Source organism: Salvelinus fontinalis, chromosome 25 (genome assembly GCF_029448725.1).
Source record: "Salvelinus fontinalis isolate EN_2023a chromosome 25, ASM2944872v1, whole genome shotgun sequence".
Taxonomy (NCBI): Eukaryota; Metazoa; Chordata; class Actinopteri; order Salmoniformes; family Salmonidae; genus Salvelinus; species Salvelinus fontinalis.
This window is the reverse complement of record NC_074689.1, coordinates 16113592-16138549: the sequence shown is the minus strand read 5'-3', so window position 1 is coordinate 16138549 and position 24958 is coordinate 16113592. Positions and strand designations below refer to the sequence as shown.

General features: G+C 41.4%; 1 protein-coding gene across 2 annotated transcripts in view; it reads right to left on the bottom strand.

The window, feature by feature from the left end:
• Nucleotides 1–24958, bottom strand: part of LOC129822899 (dihydropyrimidine dehydrogenase [NADP(+)]-like) — a 213809-nt gene that overhangs the window by 159817 nt on the left and 29034 nt on the right. For both annotated transcript variants that reach the window (XM_055881411.1, XM_055881410.1), the window contains exon 4: nt 2528–2615. In XM_055881411.1, coding sequence (XP_055737386.1) covers nt 2528–2615 — 88 coding nt within the window. The remainder of the gene's footprint in view (nt 1–2527; nt 2616–24958) is intronic.

Here is a 24958-nt window from a genome sequence, read left to right as displayed (position 1 = left end):
AGGCGGCAACAGTGAGAGACTTATTTCTGGAGAGATTAATTTTTAAAATTAGAAGTTCGAACTGTTTGGGCTTGGACCTGGAAAGTATGACAGAACTTTGCAGGCTCTCTCTGCAGTAGATTTCAACTCCTCCCCCTTTGGCAGTTCTTTGGCAGTTCTATCTTGACGGAAAGTGTTATAGTTGGGTATGGAAATCTCAGAATATTTGGTGGCCTTCCTAAGCCAGGATTCAAACACGGCAAGGACATCAGGGTTGGCAGAGTGTGCTAAAGCAGTGAGTAAAACAAACTTAGGGAGGAGGCTTCTGATGTTGACATGCATGAAACCAAGGCTTTTTCGATCACAGAAGTCAACAATGACGGCCTACCCCAGCCAAACCCGGACGATGCTGGGCCAATTGTGCGCCGCCCTATGGGACTCCCAATCACGGCCAGATGTGATTCAGCCTGGATTCGAACCAGGGACTGTAGTGACGCCTCTTGCACTGAAATGCAGTGCCTTAGACCGCTGCACCACTCGGGAGCGTCTCTGTGTGTGGTGTAAAGGTGGTCTAGAGTTTTAATGGGGTAAAACGGATTTAAGTTTGCATGCATTAAAGTCCCCGGCCACTAGGAGTGCCGCTTCTAGATTAGCATTTTCTTGTTTGCTTATGGCTTTATACAGCTCGTTGAGTGCAATCTTAGCTCCATCATCGGTTTGTGGTGGTAAGTAGACACTTATCCAGCATGGCTACCACAGCATTCTGCAGCAATACACCATCCCATCTGGTTTGCACTTAGTGGGACTATCATTTGCTTTTCAAGACAATGACCCAACACACCTCCAGGCTGTGTAAGGGCTATTTGACCAAGAAGGAGAGTGATGGAGTGCTGTGTCAGATTACCTGGCCACTATAGTCACCTGTCCTCAACCCAATTGAGATGGTTTGGGATGAGTTGGACCGTAGAGTGATGGAAAAGCAGCCAACAAGTGCTCAGCATATGGGGGAACTACTTCAAGACTGTTAAAAAAGCATTCCAGGTGAAGCTAGTTGAGAGAATGCCAAGAGTATGCAAAGCTGTCATCAAGGCAAAGGGTGGCTACTTTGAAAAATCTAAAATATATTTTGACTTGTTTAACACTTTTTTTGGTTACTACATGATTCCATATATGTTTTTTAATAGTTTTGATATCTTCACTATTATTCTACATTGTAGAAAGTAATAGTAAAAATAAATAAAAACCCTTGAATGAGTAGGTGTGTCCAAACTTTTGACTGGTACTGTATATTGTAGGTTATATAGAAACTGAAGAATAATAGTATTTTAAAAACTAAATAACAGAATAATTCTCATTTAGAATGGCAACAGACTTGATAGAATTCTTAACAGTTCTATAACACTATATCATTTATTTAATTTTCACTGGCAAGGATAATATAGGAAACCCTACAATACATTTCATTAAAGAGAGCATAACTCCATTATGAAGTTATTTTATTAGGGAAATGTGGAGCCAATCAAAATCGAGGACACTGTTGTATTGCAGTAAATATTCAAGATTTAAGCTTCCTGCTCTGTGTAAACCTAATAGTCACCTTTATTTGTCAAATATTATATCAATAAAAATATTCCATATCTGAATGATAATGAGTTTCCTGCTTAAGTCAAATGTAAAAGCCTCAATTTCCCTGTAAAGTTCCCTACCATTGAAAATGAACAGTCATAGAAGAAAAAGTAGCTATTGGCAAGGAGACAATATTGGTTCAAATCCCTCCGGTCGTTTGGGTTTTCCAACAAGAAACAATAACAGAAATGTAAAAATAGTAGTATGCACCTATTATGCCATGCAAATAATGTTGCCCACACATATAATATTAGCTTGTCTAAGGTACACATTAGATAATGAAATGACAGGAGGAGTCCTAGATTAAAAACCCTTTCATATGTGTTTCCCTCTATAACAACACTGAGGTAGCCTAACTGTTTATTTCACCACTTTCATCTACAAGGACACTGAAATTACTGATTTGATCTGTTTTATAAGGTTTATCCCATTCACAACGTCCTATAACTTCGCTGTAAACAACTATTCTTATCAGACACAGCATATATTATGCAGGTTTGTTTACAGAGCATCATTAAATAGCAATTCGGCATGCCAGTGTGAGGCTGTGTGCCTGGCCTTGATCATATGGATGGAGGCAACATATATGGCTATATTTATACCATGTACTGCTTTTACCCTGGCAGAAGACATCAATTAGAGCTGTTCCTCTCTGAGCTCAGGTCTGGGGCTCTCTCTCTCTCTCTGAATACAGCTGGCTGTTACTGGGCTCGGGGATCGATTATCCCAAGCCCATATCTCAACCAATCAAATACCAATCACAGTCTTTCGCGTTATATTTAGATTTTCTAAGTGATATTACAGATGTTTTAGTAAAAATAGTAATGATAAGACACTAATAAATTGATTAACAATTTGGCATATCAAAGCTTTCATTTTAATCATTTGTGTCATTTAGAATTGAAAGGAAGCTAACTTTTACCTTGTTGGCAATACTGGTAATGAATGACTTGATGTCCAGGTTGGTAGGGCAACTTTTCTGACATGGGGCATCTGCACATTTCAGGCACCTACAAAACAGGATGAGAAAAAAGTTGATGTTAGTGAGCTGTTAAATGTGTGAGTAATGAAAGAAGTCTTCCATTTTTTTCTCAAGATAATTAGGCAGGGAGACAGTGAGAAAGAAAGAGAGAGAGAGAGAGAGAGGTTGAAAACAGAGTGGTTGAAACTATATAATAATAATAACAGTGAGAGAAAGATATAAAATAAAAAAAATGAGAAAGAAGAATGGGAGAAAGAGAAAAAAGAAAAATGAAAATCAGAAAAGAGAAAAAAAGAGTGAGTTGAAGAACAGAGAGAGAGAGAAGAGACAGACCCCCCCCCCTCTCCACTCCAGCTAGACACCTATAATAATCCCAACTTGCAATTCCCTGAGCTCAGTGCAGAGCAGAGTGCACCAGTCCGCCATTAATACCACTTATCACCCTGACAGCAGGGCAATTATAGAGGGGCTGTAGCCAGGTAGACGGCCGCCACGGCCCTGAACACACACGCGTGCATGCACACTCGCAACGTGCACACACACATGCAATGCACACATACACTCACACCACAGCAAGATGTTTTATTAAACCTGGGTGGTTGATCATCAGCTGACATCACTGTTGACCCATTTTTTTCATTTGACAATAAATTATGCTTTAGCCCATAGCATAATGGATATTGCAGCAGTGTATCTCAGCTCAAAGAATAACTGGAGACGGAGCAAAATGAATGGGGCCGAATGGGGCAGAGGGAAGGACATACATACACGAAATGCAAAGAGCTGAAAGGCTCTGGAGAAATTAGCTTGAATCATGTTGTAATCTGAAGGTCAATGATTAATACTGGAGGACGGGCTACTGAGGGATCTCGGAGAGAGGAAGAGCCACACACACACATACACAGAGGCACGCATCCACACAAAAATATATACAGTGGGGTCCATAATTATTGGCACCCTTGATAAAGATGAGCAAAAAAGACCGTATAAAATAAATAATACAAATACTGAGCTGTATTGTATGCATTTTTGTGTATGAATTGTGTTAATTTATACCAATACTCAGAGAAAGAGATTGTGTTTGACAAGTTCAAAAATTCAATGAGAAAAGATAGAGGTAAAAATGATTGCCACCGCTGTTTTCAATACTCAAGAACCTTACCCTTGCGAGGATAACAACACTGAGCCTTTTCTATATTTTAGGAGATTGAATAACACATTGTGAGGGATCTTTGACCATTCCTCCATACAGATTCAATTCAAACCATGTTTTCAAATGGGGTTCAAGTCCAGATGTAGATTTTGTGGACAATTAACAATTTCTTTGTGGATCTTGGGGTTATTGTCTTGCTGGAAGAGCCACTTGCAGCCAAGTGCCATTCTCCTGGCAGCGGTAACCAAGTGCCATTCTCCTGGCAGCGGTAACCAGGTTTTTGGATAAAATGTTCTGGTACTTGGTAATGTTCATGATGCCATTGACCTTGACAAGGGCCCCAAGACCAGTGGAAGCAAAATAGCCCCATAACAAAAAAAGATCCACCACCATAATTAGGTACATTCATGAATATGCTTCTGTTTTTCAACACCAAACCCACCCCTGGTCTGCGTGGCCAAAGAGCTCTATTTTGATAGCACGGGTTCCAAACCAAGTGCCAATGGCGTTTATCAAACTCCAGGCGGTGCTATGGTCAGATGACATGAAAATAGAAATCTTTGGTCACGCACACCAGTGGTGGGTTTGGCATCGACAAACATACACACACACACGTCAAAACAATGCAGAATAAATAATACTCACATTTCTGACCTATTTGAATGTGCAACCCTCTCAAATATTAATATAGCATACATTTCCTGTAAAAACATACATTATAGCTTTTGTGTTTTCACTCCAGGTGAAATTGCATCGAGGCATTAATAAAGATGAGATCTAACAGATACATAAATGAAAATCTGTGGGAGGGAGGGCACCTTCAGTACACGGTCTCGCCTCTCCGAAAGATTATTGTTGGTGTGAAGAAAAAGTTCCCCCCTCTCTCTCTCTAACATTAAAGAGCCTGGGCCGATACAGACACATTATAGACCCTCCTCTATCTATCTCCCCCGGCCAGCAGCAGCCCTGGCTAGCGCTTAGCAAATGTCAACAGAAAATAATGCACACACAAAGGCAATCTTATTTGTTCAAGAATCGCTCTAGGTCACAGCAATACACGGGGGCACACAGAGCTACACACCACACAGCTTCTCTAAGGAGGTCTTTTCCTCTCTCCTCTATCTAGGAGGTACAGCAGGCAGCACCTGCGTTACACTCTCTAGAACACAGTCACTACGCAGTTTTAATACAACATAGACCCATCTCTCCCTCTCACTCACCCCCCCCTCTTAAAACGTGGGCTGATTAGCTTTGTGTTGTTTCTTTCCTTGTTCTTCTCCTAATAATCAGTGCTTTGAATGCTCTGTATGATGAGTGGATTCCTGCACATTATGAATCGTCAATATGCGCCAGGTAGCTAATCTCCTAATTCATTGTTTCTATTATTATTAGCTAGCAACAGAAATGTGCAATTCAATAAAGCCCCACACACCTCTAAGGGGTTTGCAATTTAAATGATTGCTTTTCCCTCAAAGAATTATTTTGTCACTACACACAGAGCTGTTCACCGTTATCTTTGTGAAATTAGTCGTTTGCATTCATATTCATGATGAGGAGGTAATACGGAAAATAATACCTTCCAGTCTTATCACACCACTGATTTGATGTCTATAACAATCAGGAAGAGAAATGTCAACTGACAATTAGGTGGACAATAGAAGCCTTTGACAGACTACACAGAACCGAACTGCAGCTCCTGGTAATATTATGTGAAATCTGACACATTGCAACTGCCTGTAGGCACTGCCTATATCCTTAGAAAACCATGGTTTAAAGTACTCAATAAAACCATTTGAAAAAACACAAGATAATCGGAGGCTCATAACCATATTCATGGCCACACTATCAGCACCATGGACAGCAGTTATAGTAACACTGCCTTCTTTACAGTTCAGTACAAGTATCAGTATAACATTAGTATAGTAGATAATAACATATGCTGTGTACATAATTATTGTTATTAGCTGCTGTAGTTATGACTGGCTCTGGACACAAGGAAACTAGACCTGCAGCCCATATTCTCTCTCTCTCAGCACATATCAGAACCAGACCCAGGTGAGGTGAGGTTACGCCACGCACACAGGGTGCCAGTGGTTACCAGCCGAGCCGTCACAGCTGTCAATGCTGTCCTGCTGAGGTCTGCCTCAGATCAACCAGGGGATATACAACAGCTGTACACAATACCCCCACAATGCATAACACAGGGAGGGAGGGAGGAATGTAGGCCTGCTCTTCACCCCCCACTTCTGTTCTGTCACCTCCATCAAGAGTGGCAGGAAATGTGGTGAATGGAGAGAGAGAAGAGGGAGTGAGAAGGGGAGAATTATGCCATCATGTTAAAAAAAAATTACATTCGTCCTTCCTATTATTAGTCAGCAATAACTATGATTATATCGTTAAACAACTGACGTTTTCCCAAATCTACAAACATTGCCCAATCAAAATAAACAACAGACACGTGTGCAAACAGAACACGTGGAAAATCTTGTGTTTTCAAGGTAATGTAATTCACCAGGATATCTACAATTCAACCCCATTAATCGTTCAGTGAAAGAAACAGCAGTCATATTCCGCTGACCTGAATGCAAAGAACTGGGAAGCTTAGGGCATTGTTTGCACTTCCTGACACAGAATGGCAGACCGACGTGGGTTCCATTGACACATTTCCCCCCCTAAATGGTGGAAACTGGGAGTTAAATTAAATGAAAGGAGCCACGGTGGAGCCGTGGTAGGGGTGGGAGCAGCAGGCATTTAAGGAGCTGTCAGGACAGACAGGTATGGGGTTATAATGAACATCCTGCTTTTAACACACTCACCTGTCACCTTAATTGCTTTAACTGTCAAAGTGTTCATGCAATTAAATGTCTAGCTTTTTATCGGGGGTGGGAGAGTGGTGGTGGGGGAATGAGAAAAATATAGTTAATATTCAAAACAACAATTAAAATAAACAATTTAAAAGTACATTCATTATCCAAATTAAACACAATAATAATTTTTTGATTTTTTTTAAACTAGGCATGTCAGTTAAGAACAAATTCTTATTTACAATGACAGCCTAGGAACAGTGGGTTAACTGCCTTGTTCAGGGGCAGAACGACAGATTTTTACCTTGACATCTCAGGGATTTGATCTAGCAACCTTTCGGTTATTGGCCCAACGCTATAACCGCTAGGCTACCTGCCGCCCCAGTAATGCTTTGCGTTTGTGAGAATAAAACAGAAACACTAAATCAACCAAGTCACACAATCATCAAGCAAGTCACCAATCAACAAAATCAAATATGTCAAATCTTGCTTCTCTCACTGACTTCACCAACACACTATCTTCGACACATTTCTTTCCTCATGATGTGAAGGAAAATACTCTTAATATCATTTAGACTCCAATGATGATAATAGTTGCCAACTGCAGAGGACAGCAGAGAGCAGTAAGTGATTTGATGATGTGAGCTCCACACTACACATACTATGTGGTCAGTAATAATCCCACAATTAGCCCAATAGCCCTAACACCTGATCAGCTTTGTGTGAGCTACAGCCACTGAACACAGTGGGCAGGCTACAGACTCCGGACCCTAGGTCAGATCACAGGCAGGGAGAGACAGTAGGAATTCAATTGTATTTGTCACATGCTTTGTAAACAACATGTGTAGACTAACAGTGAAATGCTTACTTACAGGTCCTTTCCAACAATGCAGAGTTTAAGCTAAAAAATAATACGTCAAATTAAATAGAAATAGTGACATGAGGAAAAAATACACAGTGAAAAATGAATAACAAGTAACAGTAGCATGGAGGTAATTGAGGTAGCTACATACATACTGTATAGGTAGGGGTAAAGGGACTAGTCAACAGGATAGATAGACAGTAGCAGCAGTGTATGTGGTGAGTGTGAGTGTGAGTGTGAATGTGTGTGTGTGTGTGTAATCAGTATGCATGTGTGCTATGTGTGTGGGCGTATTTAGTGGGTGTGTATGTGTGTGTTGGGATGTCAGTGTAAGTATGTGTGAGTGTGTGGGTAGAGTCCAGCGCAATGTTCCCTCTAAACTGCGCGCGTGCCGCGCACCTACTCCAGGACTGCACAGAAATGCAAGAGATTGAACTTCACTGAGTTCGCCCAATTAGTTTGCACTATATTATTCAACGTTTTTCCTGTGATCAAATCAACATTAAATAACCCTTTTTCAATGCAGCAAACCAAAACAAATCTAACTTTGCCAGATTGAGTCTGTGATTTTGTTGTAGGCAAAGCCAGAGCCACAGCGCAATATTTCCAGGGGTAGCCCACGAGCGGTATTTCAATCACCCGCGAGTGAACGCGTTTTTCCCTTCCAGATCAGATCAGAGCGCAGAGCCGAGCATGTGCACATTTGTTGATATTCTTTGATAGTTAGCGAGTTATTAGCCCAGTTATAGATAAGTATAGGTCAGCAATGTGGAGTTTCTGCTTCCTACAAGAGCACAACACCTGTAGGCTATATTTCAAGATGTCTGAAAAACCAGTCAGGTAAAAAGCTTTAGTCTTAATTAAAGGGGCAGTGTTGTATTTTGAGACACGCTTGAATATGCAAATAAACAAATAGGCGGATAATTAGCCTACATTGTCTAATTCTCTGTATGGTAATAATAATAACTTTGATTTTGTAAAGTGATTTATTGCATCATACAACACAATGCAATGTACAGTCACCTATTTTACCCATGGTGTCACAGACCAAGTAAAAAAAATCATGAATTCATGTCAAACCCTTCATAATGTAAAAACGTTTTTCAAAGTTTCATGCAATAGGCCTGCATTGAACACCACATATAGGCTACTGTAGGTTATACTATAGAAATCAAAAGCTATTTCCATGTGAAAATGTTCTTGGATTCGCTCCATTGGTTTTGTTGGTAGGCCTACATTATGATCAAATAGCCACAATAGCCTATTGGCTACTGTCTAAAACTGTAAGGGTACAGCCTCAGTGTTCATTGTAAACATGCGCCGGAAGTCGTACAAAATTCTCACATTTTCCACTCAAAAGACCCCAAATTTGCTCATTGCCTGCCAAAAATTGAGGGAACATTGGTTCAGTGTGTGTGCATAAAGTCAGTGCAAGAGAGTTAGTGCAAAAATGGGTAAATGCAGGTAGTCCATGTAGCCATTTAATTAGCTATTTAGCAGTCTTGTTTCGCAGTCTTATGGCTTGGGGATAGAAGCTGTTGAGGGTCCTGTTGGTTCCAGACTTGGTGCACTGATATTGCTTGGGTGGCTGGAGTCTTTGACAATTTTTTGGGCCTTCCTCTGACCCCGCCTGGCGTAGTGGTCCAGCATGGCAGGGAGTTCGGCCCTAGTGATGTACTGGGCCGTACTCACCACCCTCTGTAGCGCCTTGTGATCGGATGCCTTGCAGTTGCTGTACCAAGTGATGATGCAGCCAGTCAATAGAACAATGTAGAACATTTTGAGGATCTGAGGGCCCATGCCAAATCTTTTCAGCCTCCTGATGGGGAAGAGGTGCAGATGTGCCCTCTTCACAACTGTGTGGATGTGTGTGGACCATGATAATTCCTCAGTGATTATAGCACAGGAGGTTAATGGCACATTATTGGGGAGGACGAGCTTCTGATAATGGCTGGAGTGGAATCAGTGGAATGATATCAAATACATCGTACATAGTTTCCATGTGTTTGACGCCATTCCATTCGCAACGTTCCAGACATTATTATGAGCCGTCCTCCCCTCAGCAGCCAACACTGATTGACAATAAATTTCACATGCTGTTGTGCAAATGGAATAGACAAAAGGTGGAAATTATAGGCAATTAGCAAGACACCCCCAATAAAGGAGTGATTCTGCAGGTGGTGACCACAGACCACTTCTCAGTTTCTATGCTTCCTGGCTGATGTTTTGGTCACTTTTGAATGCTGGCGGTGCTTTCACTCTAGTGGTAGCATGAGACGGAGTCTACAACCCACACAAGTGGCTCAGGTAGTGCAGCTCATCCAGGATGGCACATCAATGCGAGCTGTGGCAAGAAGTTTTGCTGTGCCTGTCAGCGTAGTGTCCAGAGCATGGAGGCGCTACCAGGAGACAGGCCAGTACATCAGGAGATGTGGAGGAGGCCGTAGGAGGGCAACAACCCAGCAGCAGGACCGCTACCTCCGCATTTGTTCAAGGAGGAGCACTGCCAGAGCCCTGCAAAATGACCTCCAGCAGGTCACAAATGTGCATGTGTCAACATATGGTCTCACAAGGTGTCACGCCCTGGCCTTAGTATTCTTTGTTTTCTTTATTATTTTAGTTAGGTCAGGGTGTGACATGGGTAATTTATGTGGGTTTTGTAGTGTCTAGGGTGGTTGTAAGGTTTAGGGGGTTTATTTAGAGTAGTTGGGTTTATGTTTAGTATAGTTGTCTAGCTGTGTCTATGTTGTGTGTAGTTGTCTAGGAAAGTCTATGGTTGCCTGAATGGGTTCCCAATTAGAGACAGCTGGTTTCTGTTGTCTCTGGTTGGGAGCTATATTTAAGGTAGCCATAGGCTTTAGTTTGTTGTGGGGAATTGTCTATGTCGATGTTCTATGTTGCATGTATGCACTAGTTCATTCTTAGCTTCACGTTCATCTGTTTGTTATTTTGTTAAAGTGGTTTCGTTTTGTGTTTGTTCTCTTCTTAATAAAAGAAGATGTTTTTTTCACGCGCTGCGCCTTGGTCCTCACTCTCTCCTATAGACGATCGTGACACAAGGGGTCTGAGGATCTCATCTCGGTACCTAATGGCAGTCAGGCTACCTCTGGCGAGCACATGGAGGGCTGTGCGGCCCCCAAAGAAATGCCACCCCACACCATGACTGACCCACCGCCAAATCGGTCATGCTGGAGGATGTTGCAGGCAGCAGAACGTTCTCCACGGCGTCTCCAGACTCTGTCACGTGCTCAGTGTGAACCTGCTTTCATCTGTGAAGAGCACAGGGCGCCAGTGGCGAATTTGCCAATCTTGGTGTTCTCTGGCAAATGCCAAACGTCCTGCACGGTGTTGGGCTGTAAGCACAACACCCACCTGTGGACGTCGGGCCCTCATACCACCCTCATGGAGTCTGTTTCTGACCGTTTGAGCAGACACATGCACATTTGTGGCCTGCTGGAGGGCATTTTGCAGGGCTCTGGCAGTGCTCCTCCTTGCACAAAGGCGGAGGTAGCGGTCCTGCTGCTGGGTTGTTGCTCTCCTACGGCCTCCTCCACGTCTCCTGATGTACTGGCCTGTCTCCTGGTAGCGCCTCCATGCTCTGGACAGTACGCTGACAGACACAGCAAAATTTCTTGCCACAGCTCGCATTGATGTGCCATCCTGGATGAGCTGCACTACCTGAGCCACTTGTGTGGGTTGTAGACTCCGTCTCATGCTACCACTAGAGTGAAAGCACCGCCAGCATTCAAAAGTGACCAAAACATCAGCCAGGAAGCATAGGAACTGAGAAGTGGTCTGTGGTCACCACGTGCAGAATCACTCCTTTATTGGGAGTGTCTTGCTAATTGCCTATAATTTCCACCTTTTGTCTATTCCATTTGCACAACAGCATGTGAAATGTATTGTCAATCAGTGTTGCTTCCTAAGTGGACAGTTTGATTTGACAGAAGTGTGATTGACTTGGAGTTACATTGTGTTGTTTAAGTGTTCCCTTTATTTTTTTGAGCAGTGTATGTTTTGTTCGATAAAGTTCATATTTATATCCAAAAACCTCAGTTTACTTTGGCGCCATGTTCAGAAATGCCTCCAAAATATCCTGAGAAATTGCAGTGCCACGTCAAATAACAAATACTCATCATAAACTTTGATGAAAGATACATGTTTTACATAGAATTAAAGATACACTTGTTCTTAATGCAACCGCTGTGTCAGATTTCAAAAAGCTTTAGGGCAAAAGCACAATATTCAATAATCTGAGAACAGCGTTCAGCCACAAAAGGAAGCCATACAGTTACCCACCAAATTGTGCAGTCAACAAAACTCATAAAAACATTATAAATCTTCACTTACCTTTGCTGGTCTTCGTCGGAATGCACTCCCAGGACTCCCACAAGAAATGTTTGTTTTGTTGGGTAATGTCAATCATTTATGTCCAAATAGCTATTTTTGTTAGCGTGTTTGGTAAACAAATCAAAAGTCAGGAAGCGCGTTCACTAAAAGCAAACGAAATGTCAAAAAGTTCCGTAACAGTCAGTAGAAACATGCAAACGATGTATTGAATCAATCTTTAGAATGTTTAACATAAATCTTCAGTAAAGTTCCAACCGGAGAATTACATTGACTTCAGAAGTGCGATGGAACAGAGCTCCCTCATGTGAACGCGCATGGTCAGAGCATGATAGACCTGACTAAATCCTGTCTCCTTTGGCCCCACTTCACAGTAGACGCATCAGACAAGGTTCTACAGACTTGACATCTAGTGGAAGCCGTAGGAAGTGCAAACTCATCCATATCCCACTGTGTATTCAATAGGGTCTTGGTTGAAAATCGACCAACCTCAGAATTCCAACTTCCTGTTTGGATTTTCTCTCGGGTTTTTGCCTCCTATATGAGTTCTGTTATACTCACAGACATCATTCAAACAGTTTTAGAAAGTTCTGAATGTTTTCTATCCAATACGAATAATAATATGCATATATTACCAACTGGGACTGAGGAGCAGGCAGTTTACTATGGGCACCTTTCATCCAAGCTACTCAATACTGCCCCTGCAGCCATCAGAACAGTTCCCGTTTTACGTTGCTTAACTTAAAAATTTGGATATTTTTCTAGCTCCCACACTTTGCAAGAATGTCATTACAGATCTAAGAATGATTGCAGAGGGAGTGTGGCATGAAGTGTGTGTTTTTAAATGTGCAAATGTTTTGTTTTAAGTTTCCTAAGTGCCTACATACCAGAGGGTGAAATGGGAGTGAGGCAATAACACCCAGATGGAAAATGAAACATTTAAATATAAAGAGAGTGGGTTTTAATGCAATACAGAGCTAAAGACAAGACAACGATTTTCATCTTAGAGAGTCGTTTGACAAGATAATGGTTATGACCACACGGCTGAGAAGGCCTTTCAAATACCATCCAAATATGCCCCACGGGGATGGATATAGGAATTTAATCAATTGAAAAATGGCAGCAAAAACAAATATGGTCTCAATATCGTGAGAAAAAAATTAAATAAAGATATGCCCTATTCTTAAATGATACAAATTTCATTCTATTCTGTCATTGTTTGAAAATGAGAAACCTGAATAGGGACATTTCTCAATTTCTCCAATGTTTCAGCCTTGATTTCCAGGTTTCCAACAATGAAAGAAATCAAGTAAAGAAATACCCATCATCTCCCGACGATGGGGCATTGACAAGGGTCGTTCAAAGTCCACCCAAGTTCTCTGTGTTTTCTTGAACTGCAATTGAAATTCATATAACTATTCAACAAGGCCCGGGCTGCATCCACAGTGCTCACTGGCTAGTTCATCACTCATCGCCCAGTACAGCCGTACACTAGCAGGCAGAGGCAGAGGAAAGGAGTACAATAAGAGCAAATCAAAGGGAAGGAGATGAGCGATGGGCGGCAGTACATACACACATTCAGAGTCACACTCTTTCATTTAAGGCAACGACAGCCATCCTTCAGCGTAGGGACACCGCATGATATTGCCCTCTACTCCTCCCATGACCGACAGTTTTTCCCTTTACACTGATCAGAGAAAGTGTGTGTGTGTGTGTGTGTGTGCATGCGTGTGTGTGATGTGTAATGGGAGTGTATAATGTGAATATACAGCATCTCTGCAATTCAAGTGTATGCGGAGGCATACTCTGACCTTCACATTGACCTTACGAGACCCCGTGGCACACACACCCACACACACACACACACACACATAGTGGTTCCTCATTTAAAAGTTGCATCATACTGCAGTATAGCCTGCAGTATGCTGAGGTATGCTGTGATATGCTTCGGTGAGTCGCAGTGCCTGCCGTTAATGCCAAATGGGCAGTCCTCATGCCTCCTTGCAGCATGCCTAAGGCACATTCACGCAGATGAGCAGGGACCCTGGGCATCTTTCTTTTGGTGTTTTTCAGAGTCAGTAGAAAGGCCTCTTTAGTGTCCTAAGTTTTCATAACTGCGACCTTAATTGCCTACCATCTGTAAGCTGTTAGTGTCTTAACGACCGTTCCACAGGTGCATGTTCATTAATTGTTTATGGTTCATTGAACATGCATGGGAAACAGTGTTTAAACCCTTTACAATGAAGATCTGTGAAGTTATTTGGATTTTTACAAATGATCTTTGAAAGACAGAGTCCTGAAAAAGGGACGTTTCTTTTTTTTTGCTGAGTTTATTTCACATGAGATCATGTTTCCACATGTGTAGTTTCATGTTATCACATGTTGCTTTTACATGCGATCACATGTTATCACATGAAATTCATGTGGTTTTTCTGTAAGGGCACACCCACACAAACCCTCTGTCCCTCTTCCCTCCGTTCTATCCCACTACCCCAGGGGACACAGGAGCTCTAGGGAGGATGTGGAGTTGGTTTACCTTGCCCGGACTCCTGTGTGCTACTAGGGTTACCAGTAAGGGGTTAGAATGGAATGAATGAAAGGCACTATATACACAGCTAACAGGTGGACACTCTTGTGGAATGCGGAACAACCCCAGTAACCAGTGAAAAAGAGCCAGTGTTCTGTTCAGTGTGGGCATAGACTAGAGAGAATCAACCTTTAACCTTTAAAGGCATAGGGACTACTAGATAAGGACACTACTGCATGTGTGCCACTGTGTCACCATTAACGACTGGAGGACTATATGTGTTTTATTATACACACTTAAAATACACACTGACGGTGGCCTAAAAGCTGACACATTTGTTTTTGCTCGTGTTGTCTATAAATGAATAAATACTAAATAGCATAAAAATATAAATATTTTTGGATTGCGGACCCTCAATATCAATATCAGAGGTATAGTTCAGTAAGAATCAACATTGTAGAACTGCTTCCTGGCTGTATATCCCTCACACATTTAACATTTTAATAATTTAGCAGACAGATTTTTCAACTAATCGGCTCGGGGGATTTGAACCAGCAACCTTTCGGTTACTGGCCCAACGCTCCTAACCGCTAGACTATCTGCCGCCCACACAATATGTAGCTTGAACATCGCTCTTTCTGTTATCACCGCCAGGCAGCGATACAGATGATGAGATATCTATCTTCTCTCACAAGCTGGGATGTATTGTATCGTAATCCATTAGTCCTACACTTCCCTCATTCTCTCTGACATTTTGGGGGAAATATGCTCTTTGAAGAGCGGGGTCTCTCGACCCCTATGAAGTCACTCAGCCCACTGAAAATCATAATTTAAGGATTTACAATTTATATCCACTCCAATATTGCTGTTATTGCCTAGATGTATACTCTGGCACTAGCCTTTGGGTGAAAGGTTTATGGGGATAGGCGGTGAATATACCAGCTCTGATTTGCTTCACCTTAAAGGTGGTGGAGTGGACCTAACCTTGTTAACTCAAGCAATTAAAGTTGTGTCATATACTCGTATTCAGGCTATTACCGATGGAACAACCTGGAACAAATACAATTGAGAAAGAATATAGCCTCCTACATTTTGCCATTATTGACTTATATATCTGCTGTTGGTTGTACACTACACAACAGTCTCTATATTGTTCATTGACATTGAGAGACCAGAATCTAACTGACTACAAGGACAGTTGCTTAAGCAAACTGTTACCAGTACCATTGTCAAATTAAGAAACTAATATAAGTATCATGGAATGTATTTGTAGTGTACAACTGACCAACAGCAGATATATAAATCAATAATGGCACAATGTAGGAGGTTATATTCTTTCTCAATTGTATTTGTTCCAGGTTGTTCAAGCGGTAATAGCCTGAACACGAGTAAATGACACGACTGTTAAGGAAATATAAATATACTGTGTTGTGCCATTATATTGCTCGTCCAAATATTTATATATTCTTAATCCCATTCCTTTACTGAGATTTGTTAGATTTGTGTGTATTGTTGTGAAATTGTTAGATATTACTTGTTAGATATAACTGAACTGTTGGAGCTAGAAACACAAGCATTTCGCTACACCCGCAATTACATCTGCTAAACACATGTATAAAATTTTATTACATTTATTGCAAGAGGTTAGCTGAGCAGAAACTATGGAATATGCCTATACTGTAACTGGCAATTAGCCATGTTCTTATTGTGCTTGTACAACCTTATTATGCAGCTACATGTTCTTATTGTGTTTGTACAACCTTATTATGCAGCTACATGTTCTTAATTGTGTTTGTACAACCTTATTATGCAGCTACATGTTCTTATTGTGTTTGTACAACCTTATTATGCAGCTACATGTTCTTCTTGTGTTTGTACAACCTTATTATGCAGCTACATGTTCTTATTGTGTTTGTACAACCTTATTATGCAGCTACATGTTCTTATTGTGTTTGTACAACCTTATTATGCAGCTACATGTTCTTCTTGTGTTTGTACAACCTTATTATGCAGCTACATGTTCTTATTGTGTTTGTACAACCTTATTATGCAGCTACATGTTCTTAATTGTGTTTGTACAACCTTATTATGCAGCTACATGTTCTTATTGTGTTTGTACAACCTTATTATGCAGCTACATGTTCTTAATTGTGTTTGTACAACCTTATTATGCAGCTACATGTTCTTCTTGTGTTTGTACAACCTTATTATGCAGCTACATGTTCTTCTTGTGTTTGTACAACCTTATTATGCAGCTACATGTTCTTCTTGTGTTTGTACAACCTTATTATGCAGCTACATGTTCTTCTTGTGTTTGTACAACCTTATTATGCAGCTACATGTTCTTAATTGTGTTTGTACAACCTTATTATGCAGCTACATGTTCTTATTGTGTTTGTACAACCTTATTATGCAGCTACATGTTCTTATTGTGTTTGTACAACCTTATTATGCAGCTACATGGTCTTCTTGTGTTTGTACAACCTTATTATGCAGCTACATGTTCTTAATTGTGTTTGTACAACCTTATTATGCAGCTACATGTTCTTATTGTGTTTGTACAACCTTATTATGCAGCTACATGTTCTTCTTGTGTTTGTACAACCTTATTATGCAGCTACATGTTCTTCTTGTGTTTGTACAACCTTATTATGCAGCTACATGTTCTTATTGTGTTTGTACAACCTTATTATGCAGCTACATGTTCTTATTGTGTTTGTACAACCTTATTATGCAGCTACATGTTCTTAATTGTGTTTGTACAACCTTATTATGCAGCTACATGTTCTTATTGTGTTTGTACAACCTTATTATGCAGCTACATGTTCTTCTTGTGTTTGTACAACCGTATTATGCAGCTACATGTTCTTATTGTGTTTGTACAACCGTATTATGCAGCTACATGTTCTTATTGTGTTTGTACAACCTTATTATGCAGCTACATGTTCTTATTGTGTTTGTACAACCTTATTATGCAGCTACATGTTCTTCTTGTGTTTGTACAACCTTATTATGCAGCTACATGTTCTTCTTGTGTTTGTACAACCTTATTATGCAGCTACATGTTCTTATTGTGTTTGTACAACCTTATTATGCAGCTACATGTTCTTCTTGTGTTTGTACAACCTTATTATGCAGCTACATGTTCTTCTTGTGTTTGTACAACCTTATTATGCAGCTACATGTTCTTATTGTGCTTGTACAACCTTATTATGCAGCTACATGTTCTTATTGTGTTTGTACAACCTTATTATGCAGCTACATGTTCTTAATTGTGTTTGTACAACCTTATTATGCAGCTACATGTTCTTATTGTGTTTGTACAACCTTATTATGCAGCTACATGTTCTTCTTGTGTTTGTACAACCTTATTATGCAGTTACTGCATTACTACCCTGTATATATTGCTACAAGCTGAGATTCTGGTATACACTTAAATGTGACAATAGAAGTTGGCCTATTTATTTAATATGCAAGCCATGTCCCTGTGTAGTTGTATTCATAGCATTCCTGTTTGTTAGGGGAGCAAGGGGCCTTCTCTCCTCTCTCAGCTAGGCCTAATGAAGGCACATGTCAGAAGTCGGTCTACCTCACACGCGCGCACAGAGACACCACACACAGTCCTAAGGACCAGGACACCACCGCACAGACAGCCTTACATCCCTCTGATCAGTAGCAGATGAAGGCTCCCGCATTGATCTTTGATGTCCTACATTATTAGCTTTTAGGAAACCTGAATATTTCATCAAATTGTGCTGCTCCGCTCAGTAGGGGGTCCTTTGAGGAGGAATCACAATCAGCTGAATGCAAAATAGGAGGGCAGCTTTGCCTGGCTGAAATGACTTCTCAGCTTTGTGTGTGTTTGAGAGAAAGATAAAGGGAGAGAGAGAGAGAGTGAAAGAAAGTAAGAAAGAAATAAAGAAAAAGGATGTAGAGAGAGAGAGAACATAGACACACACGATAATCCAAACTATTGGTACAACCAATTGGTACATTGTCGTTAAGTTGTAATTCTGGCTAATAAACAGGCGATTCTTCATAAAGGGAATTTAATGAATTTCTATTTTGATTATGTTTGTGTCTCCCTGATGATACATTTATCTCGGAGCTGTTTCAATTTCTCCAGGAATTATGTTCATTTACATGCAGCTCTCTAATCCTATTCTATCTGGTTTTAATGAAGCTAAGGGGATTAACTGAGATGGTCTCCTCCCTACACACTGCTTTCTACTCTCCTGCCATCTGATCATAGCGTGAAAGCTCATAGTCTAATGCATGCTGAACAGTGCACTGTAAAACCATGACACATGTGACACGTTTATAACCTAAATGTCTGTGTTTAAAACATTAAAAGTCTTAAACACTGCCATTTATAATGCAAAATTAAACATAAGTCATCTTTTTCCCAGTCAGTTTCTAACCAGGAGAACACCTATATCTCCGAAGTGTTCCGATATAAAAACTAGTGATTACTTTCCCATCATCCTCTTTAGAGTGCATTTAGTCATCAGAAATTGATGTGACTTTTACATGCCTTTTATTCAGATCAGTGTTAGGAATGTCTGTCACCATACCTACTCCTGTCCCCAATTGCTTCAAATGTCCACCATTGTTCCTGCACCCAAAAATGCGAAGGAAATTAAACTAAATGACTATCGCCCCGTAGCACTCACTTCTGTCATTATGAAGTGCTTTGAGAGGCTAGTTAAGAATCATATCCAATATCCACGGATGATGCAATCCCATCTAGACAAGAGGAATACCTATGTAAGAATTCTGTTCAGTGGCTACAGCTCAGCTTTAAACCCTCCAAGCTCATCATTAAGCTTGGGGGTCTGAACCTCGCCCTGTGCAACTGGGTCTTAGACTTCCTGATGGGCCGTCCCCAGGTGGTGAAGGTAGGCAACAAACCTCCACTACACTGATCCTCAACACAGGGGCCCCACAGGGGTGCGTGCTCAGTCCACGTCTGTACTCCCTATTCACCCATGACAGCGTGGCCACGCACGCCTCCAACTCAATCATTAAGTTTGCAGACAGCACAACAGTGGTAGGCCTGATTACCAACAACGACGAGACTGCCTACAGGGAGGAGGTAAGGGCCCTGGAGGAGTAGTGCCAGGAAAATAACCTCTCCCTCAATTTCAACAAAATGAGGGAGCTTATCGTGGATTTCAGGAGACAGCAGAGGGAGCATGCCCCCCATTCCCCATCAACGGGGGCCGCAGTGGAGAAGGTGGAAAACTTCAAGTTCCTCGGCGTGTACACATGACTGACAATCTGAAATGGTCCACCCACACAGACAGCATGGTGAAGAAGGTGCAACAGCGCCTCTTTAACCTCAGGAGGCTGAAGAAATGTTGCTTGGCCCCCAAGACCCTCACAAACGTTTTACCATTGAGAGCATCATGTTGGGCGATATCACCGCCTGGTACGGCAACTGAAACGTCCGCAACTGCAGGGATCTCCAGAGGGTGGTGCAGTCTGCCCAATGCATCACTGGGGGTACACTGCCTGCCCTCCACAACATCTACAGCACCCGATGTCACAGGAAGGCCAAGAAAATTATCAAGGACCTCAGCCACGGCCTGTTCACTCCACTATCATCCAAAAGACGAGGTCAGTGCAGGTGGTCCTTGTTTGGGAACACACACACCAAAGCACGCAACAGGCTGACCAATATAAGGGTTGAAAGATTGGTGGCCATCGGGGCAAATTTGAGGCTGCCAACGAGCCATCCTCAACAAGGTTGGAAAGTGACAGTGAAGATGAGGCCTCAGTGTCTGATGTTCAAGAGGTGGACATTGAGCAGGTCCAGGGAGAAGACATGGAAGCCTGAAGGGAAGACAACCAAAGCTTTAGCTTCTAGACTATCATTTTACAGATGTATGTTGAAAACGTTTTTGGAAGATGAGATGGATCGTTGGGGATCATTCATTATTGCCTTTCTTTTGTTGTTCAGTGAAATCATCCCATGTGAAGAGTCAACTCATTTAATTAAAGTTCAATTCGTAATTAAAGCGTTTTTTTTATTTATATTGGAAGGATTTAATCATTTGCAATTATGTCTACTCATGATAAGGTAAAAGGTTTATGTTTGTCTCCATATGATATGGTAAATATATCCAATGCAAAAATACATCTACATTTAAATGCTATTCATTTTAATTAGCATTTTTTCTGTTAATTCCCATATATTCCCGTTAATTGCCACGGAGAGTTTCCACCTCTGAATATTCCCCAAAACATGCAACCCTAATGAGGTCAAAGGAATTGTCCATAGAGCTCCGAGACCGGATTGTGTCGAGGCACAGATCTGGGGAAGGGTACCAAAACATTTCTGCAGCATTAAAGGTCCCCAAGAGCACATCATTCTTAAAATGGGAGATGTTTAAAACCCCCAAGACTCTTCCTAGGCTGGCCGCCTGGCCAAACTGTGCAATCGGTGGAGAAGAGCCTTCGTTAGAGGAGGTGACCAAGAACCTGATGGTCACTATGACAGAGGTCCAGAGTTCCTCTGTGGAGATGGGAGAACCTTTCAGAAGGACAACCCTCTCTGCAGCACTCCACCAATCAGACCTTTATGGTAAAGTGGCCAGACTGACAGCCTACTTGGAGTTTGCCAAAAGGCACCTAAAGAGTCTCAGACCACGAGAAACAAGATTCTCTGGTCTGATGAAACCAAGATTGAACTCTTTGGCCTGAATGCCAAGCGTCACGTCTGGAGGAAACCTGACACCATCCCTACGGTGAAGCATGGTGGTGGGAGAATCATGCTTTGGGGATGTTTTTCAGCGACAGGGACTGGGAGACTAGTCAGGATCGAGGCAAAGATGAACGGAGCAAAGTACAGAGAGATCCTTGATGAAAACCTTCTCCAGAGCACTCAGGACCTCAGACTGGGGCGAAGGTTCACCTTCCAACAGGACAACAACCCTAAGCACACAGCCAAGACAACACAGGAGTGGCTTCGAGACAAGTCTGTGAATGTCCTTGAGTATCCCAGCCAGAGCCCGGACTTAAACCTGATCGAACTTCTCTGGAGAGACCTGAAAATAGCTGTGCAGCAACACTTCCCATCCAATCTGACAGAGCTTGAGATCTGCAGAGAAGAATGGGAGAAACTGTCCAAATACAGGTGTGCCAAGCTTTTAGCATCATACCCAAGAAGACTCAAGGCTGTAATTGCTGCCAAAGGTGCATCAACAAAGTACTAAGTAAAGGGTCTGAATACTTATGTAAATGTAAGATTTCAGTTTTTTTATATTTAATCAATTAGCAACAATTTCTAAAAACCTGTTTTTGTTTTGTCATTATGGGGTATTGTGTGTAGATTGATGAGGAAAAAAAACATATACATATTTATACTCCAGACTTATCTTTCTACATTTCTCAATTCCATTCTGTTACTTTTAGATGTGTGTATTGTTGTGCATTGTTAAATATTACTGCACTGTTGGAGCGAAGAAGACAAGCATTTTGCTACACCCACAATAACATCTGCTAAATACAGTATGTGTATGCAACCAATAAAATGTGATTTTAGCACAATTGAAAAGGACATTTAATTGAAGAAATCATTTCAATCGCGTGGTGTAAGTCGACTGTCTTGAGTTAATTTCCGTGACCTCAGAGTGGGAGAGGCCTCAATATCATATTTCCCAGCGTGCTTTTTGTTGAGTTGATTAATTGATTGATTAATTGATCTTATACTAAACAAAGATAAATAACTTACATTTTTCTAAACTAATCCAATCTGTAAGGGGTTGGACTTATTGCACCCGTTACTGAAATGGTTGACCAGTTTAGATGGTTTAGGTATTCTTGTTAAGTGTTTCTTTTTAGCAGTCATTCTGAGTGCAGGTTGTGAGTGATAAAATATTCAAATGGTTGGATATCCTCCCTCTGGCTGGATTCTAATAGTAGTTACTAATCACTTCACAAACCAGGTTATTGTGACTTTCAGGTCTGATGTGGCCCATGAGCAAGGATTTTCAGACCAAAATGTTGAGGATAACCAGACTATAACTAAGACATGGTTGTTGCATTAAATAACTTCTATTCCTGAAACCTTCAACAAGTGATTGCCTACGTGAATGCGTTTTAATTAAAAGTAAACCCTTTATGACCACATATTATACATTTCATAAGGCCTTCTATCACTAACAATCTATCACGTTCACTCGAAAGGCATGCTGGGAAATATGCAAATACAGCTTTACACACTACAGGGTTAAAACGACATCCCCAGTATTTAGTGTTTAAAACCTAAACACCTTGTGCTGAATAAACATCTCCAAGTGTTTAAAAATTGTTAGTGAATAAACATATTCTGGTGTTTACGATTTAAACACTGACACGTTTTCCTTGAAATTCTAAATATCTTGACGAGTTTAAAAAGGTGTTATAGAAAAGTGTTTAGTTATGTGTTCAGATCCTAAACACTTGGTTTTACAGTGTGGAATGAAACATACATTAAATCAAAATGCATAGATCACACAAGAAATAGAAACGGCATTCATAACCCTCAGACTCTATGGGTTAACTAGATCATGGAAAACAGACACTGTTACAATAATCATATTAAGTGTCTTCCATCAGTAAAACCAGTTTTTGACAATGTAAAATATGTTTAAACGTGTTAAATTGTCTAACATGAATGCAGCTAAACAGCCATGTATATCTGAAGTGATCTAAAGCAGACAAAATTAAATCTCCATTCAATCATCCTTGGAGCAATGTAACTATTGCATGTCCCCACTTCCATGTGCTTTTTAAATAAAACATATATTGATGGAACAAATTGCTGTATTCAAGCTCACATCAAACAATCCTGAGCAACAACAACAGCCAATCTAAACGTGTAAATATTTGTAGGAATATAACAAGATTCAACAACTGAGACATATACTGAACAAGATCCACAGACATGTGACTAACAGAAATTGAATAATGTGTCCCTGAACAAAGGGGGGTCAAAATCAAAAGTAACAGTCAGTATCTGGTGTGGCCACCAGCTGCATTAAGTACTGCAGTGCATCTCCTCCTCATGGACTGCACCAGATTTGCCAGTTCTTGCTGTGAGATGTTACCCCACTCTTCCACCAACGCACCTGCAAGTCCCCTGACATTTATGGGGGGGAATGGCCCTAGCCCTCACCCTGCGATCCAACAGGTGCTAGACGTTCTCAATGGGATTGAGATCCGGGCTATTTGCTGGCCATGGCAGAACACTGACATTCCTGTCTTGCAGGAAATCACTCACAGAACGAGCAGTATGGCTGGTGGCATTGTCTTGCTGGAGGGTCATGTCAGGATGAGCCTGCAGGAAGGGTACCACATGAGGGAGGAGGATGTCTTCCCTGTAACGCACAGCGTTGAGATTGCCTGCAATGACAACAAGCTCAGTCCGATGATGCTGTGACACACCGCCCCAGACCATGACGGACCCTCCACCTGTAAATCGATCCCGCTCCAGAGTACAGGCCTCGGTGTAACGCTCATTACTTCGACGATCAACGCGAATCCGACAATCACCCCTGGAGAGACAAAACCGCAACTCGTCAGTGAAGAGCACTTTTTGCCAATTCTGTCTGGTCCAGCGACGGTGTGTTTGTGCCCATAGGTGACGTTGTTGTCAGTGATGTCTGGTGAGGACCTGCCTTACAACAGGCCTACAAGCCCTCAGTCCAGCCTCTCTCAGTCTAATGCAGACAGTCTGAGCACTGATGGCGGGATTGTGCGTTCCCGGTTTAACTCGGGCAGTTGTTGTTGCCATCCTCTACCTGTCCCGCAGGTGTGATGTTCGGATGTACCGATCCTGTGCAGGTGTCGTTACACGTGGTCTGCCACTGCGAGGATGATCAGCTGTCCGTCCTGTCTCCCTGTAGCGCTATTCAGAAAGTATTCACACCCCTTGACTTATTCCACATTTTGTTGTGTTACACGTTTTATTTAAAATTTATTAAAGTTAGATTTATTTGTCACAGGCCTAAAGCTGAAATGTCTTGAGTCAATAAGTTTTCAACCCCTTTGTTATGGAATGCCTAAATAAGTTCAGGAGTACAAATGTCCTTGACAAGTCACATAATAAGTTGCATGAACTCACTCTGTGCAATAATAATGTTGAACATGATTTTTGAATGACTACCTCATCTCTATACCCCACACATACAGATAATTGTAAGGTCCCTCCGTTGAGCAGTGAGTTTCAAACACAAATTCAACCACAAAGACCAGGGAGGTTTTCCAATGCCTCACAAAGAAGGGCACCCATTAGTAGATAAAAATGTTAAAAACAAAGCAAACATTGAAAATCCTTTTGAGCATAGTGAAGTTATTAATTACACTTTGGATGTTGTATCATTACACCCAGTCACTACCAAGACACAGGTGTTCTTCCTAACTCAGTTGCCAGAGAGGAAGGAAACCGCTCAGGGATTTCACCATGAGGCCAATGGTGACTTTAAAACAGTTACAGAGTTTAATGGCTATGATAGGAGAAAACTGAGGATGGACCAACAACATTGTAGTTACTCCACAAAACAAACCTAATTGACAGAGTGAAAAGAAGGAACCCTATACAGAACAAAAATATTCCAAAACATGCATCCAGTTTGCAACAAGGCACTAAAGTAAAATGTGGCAAAGCAATTACATTTTTGTCAAATCCAATAAA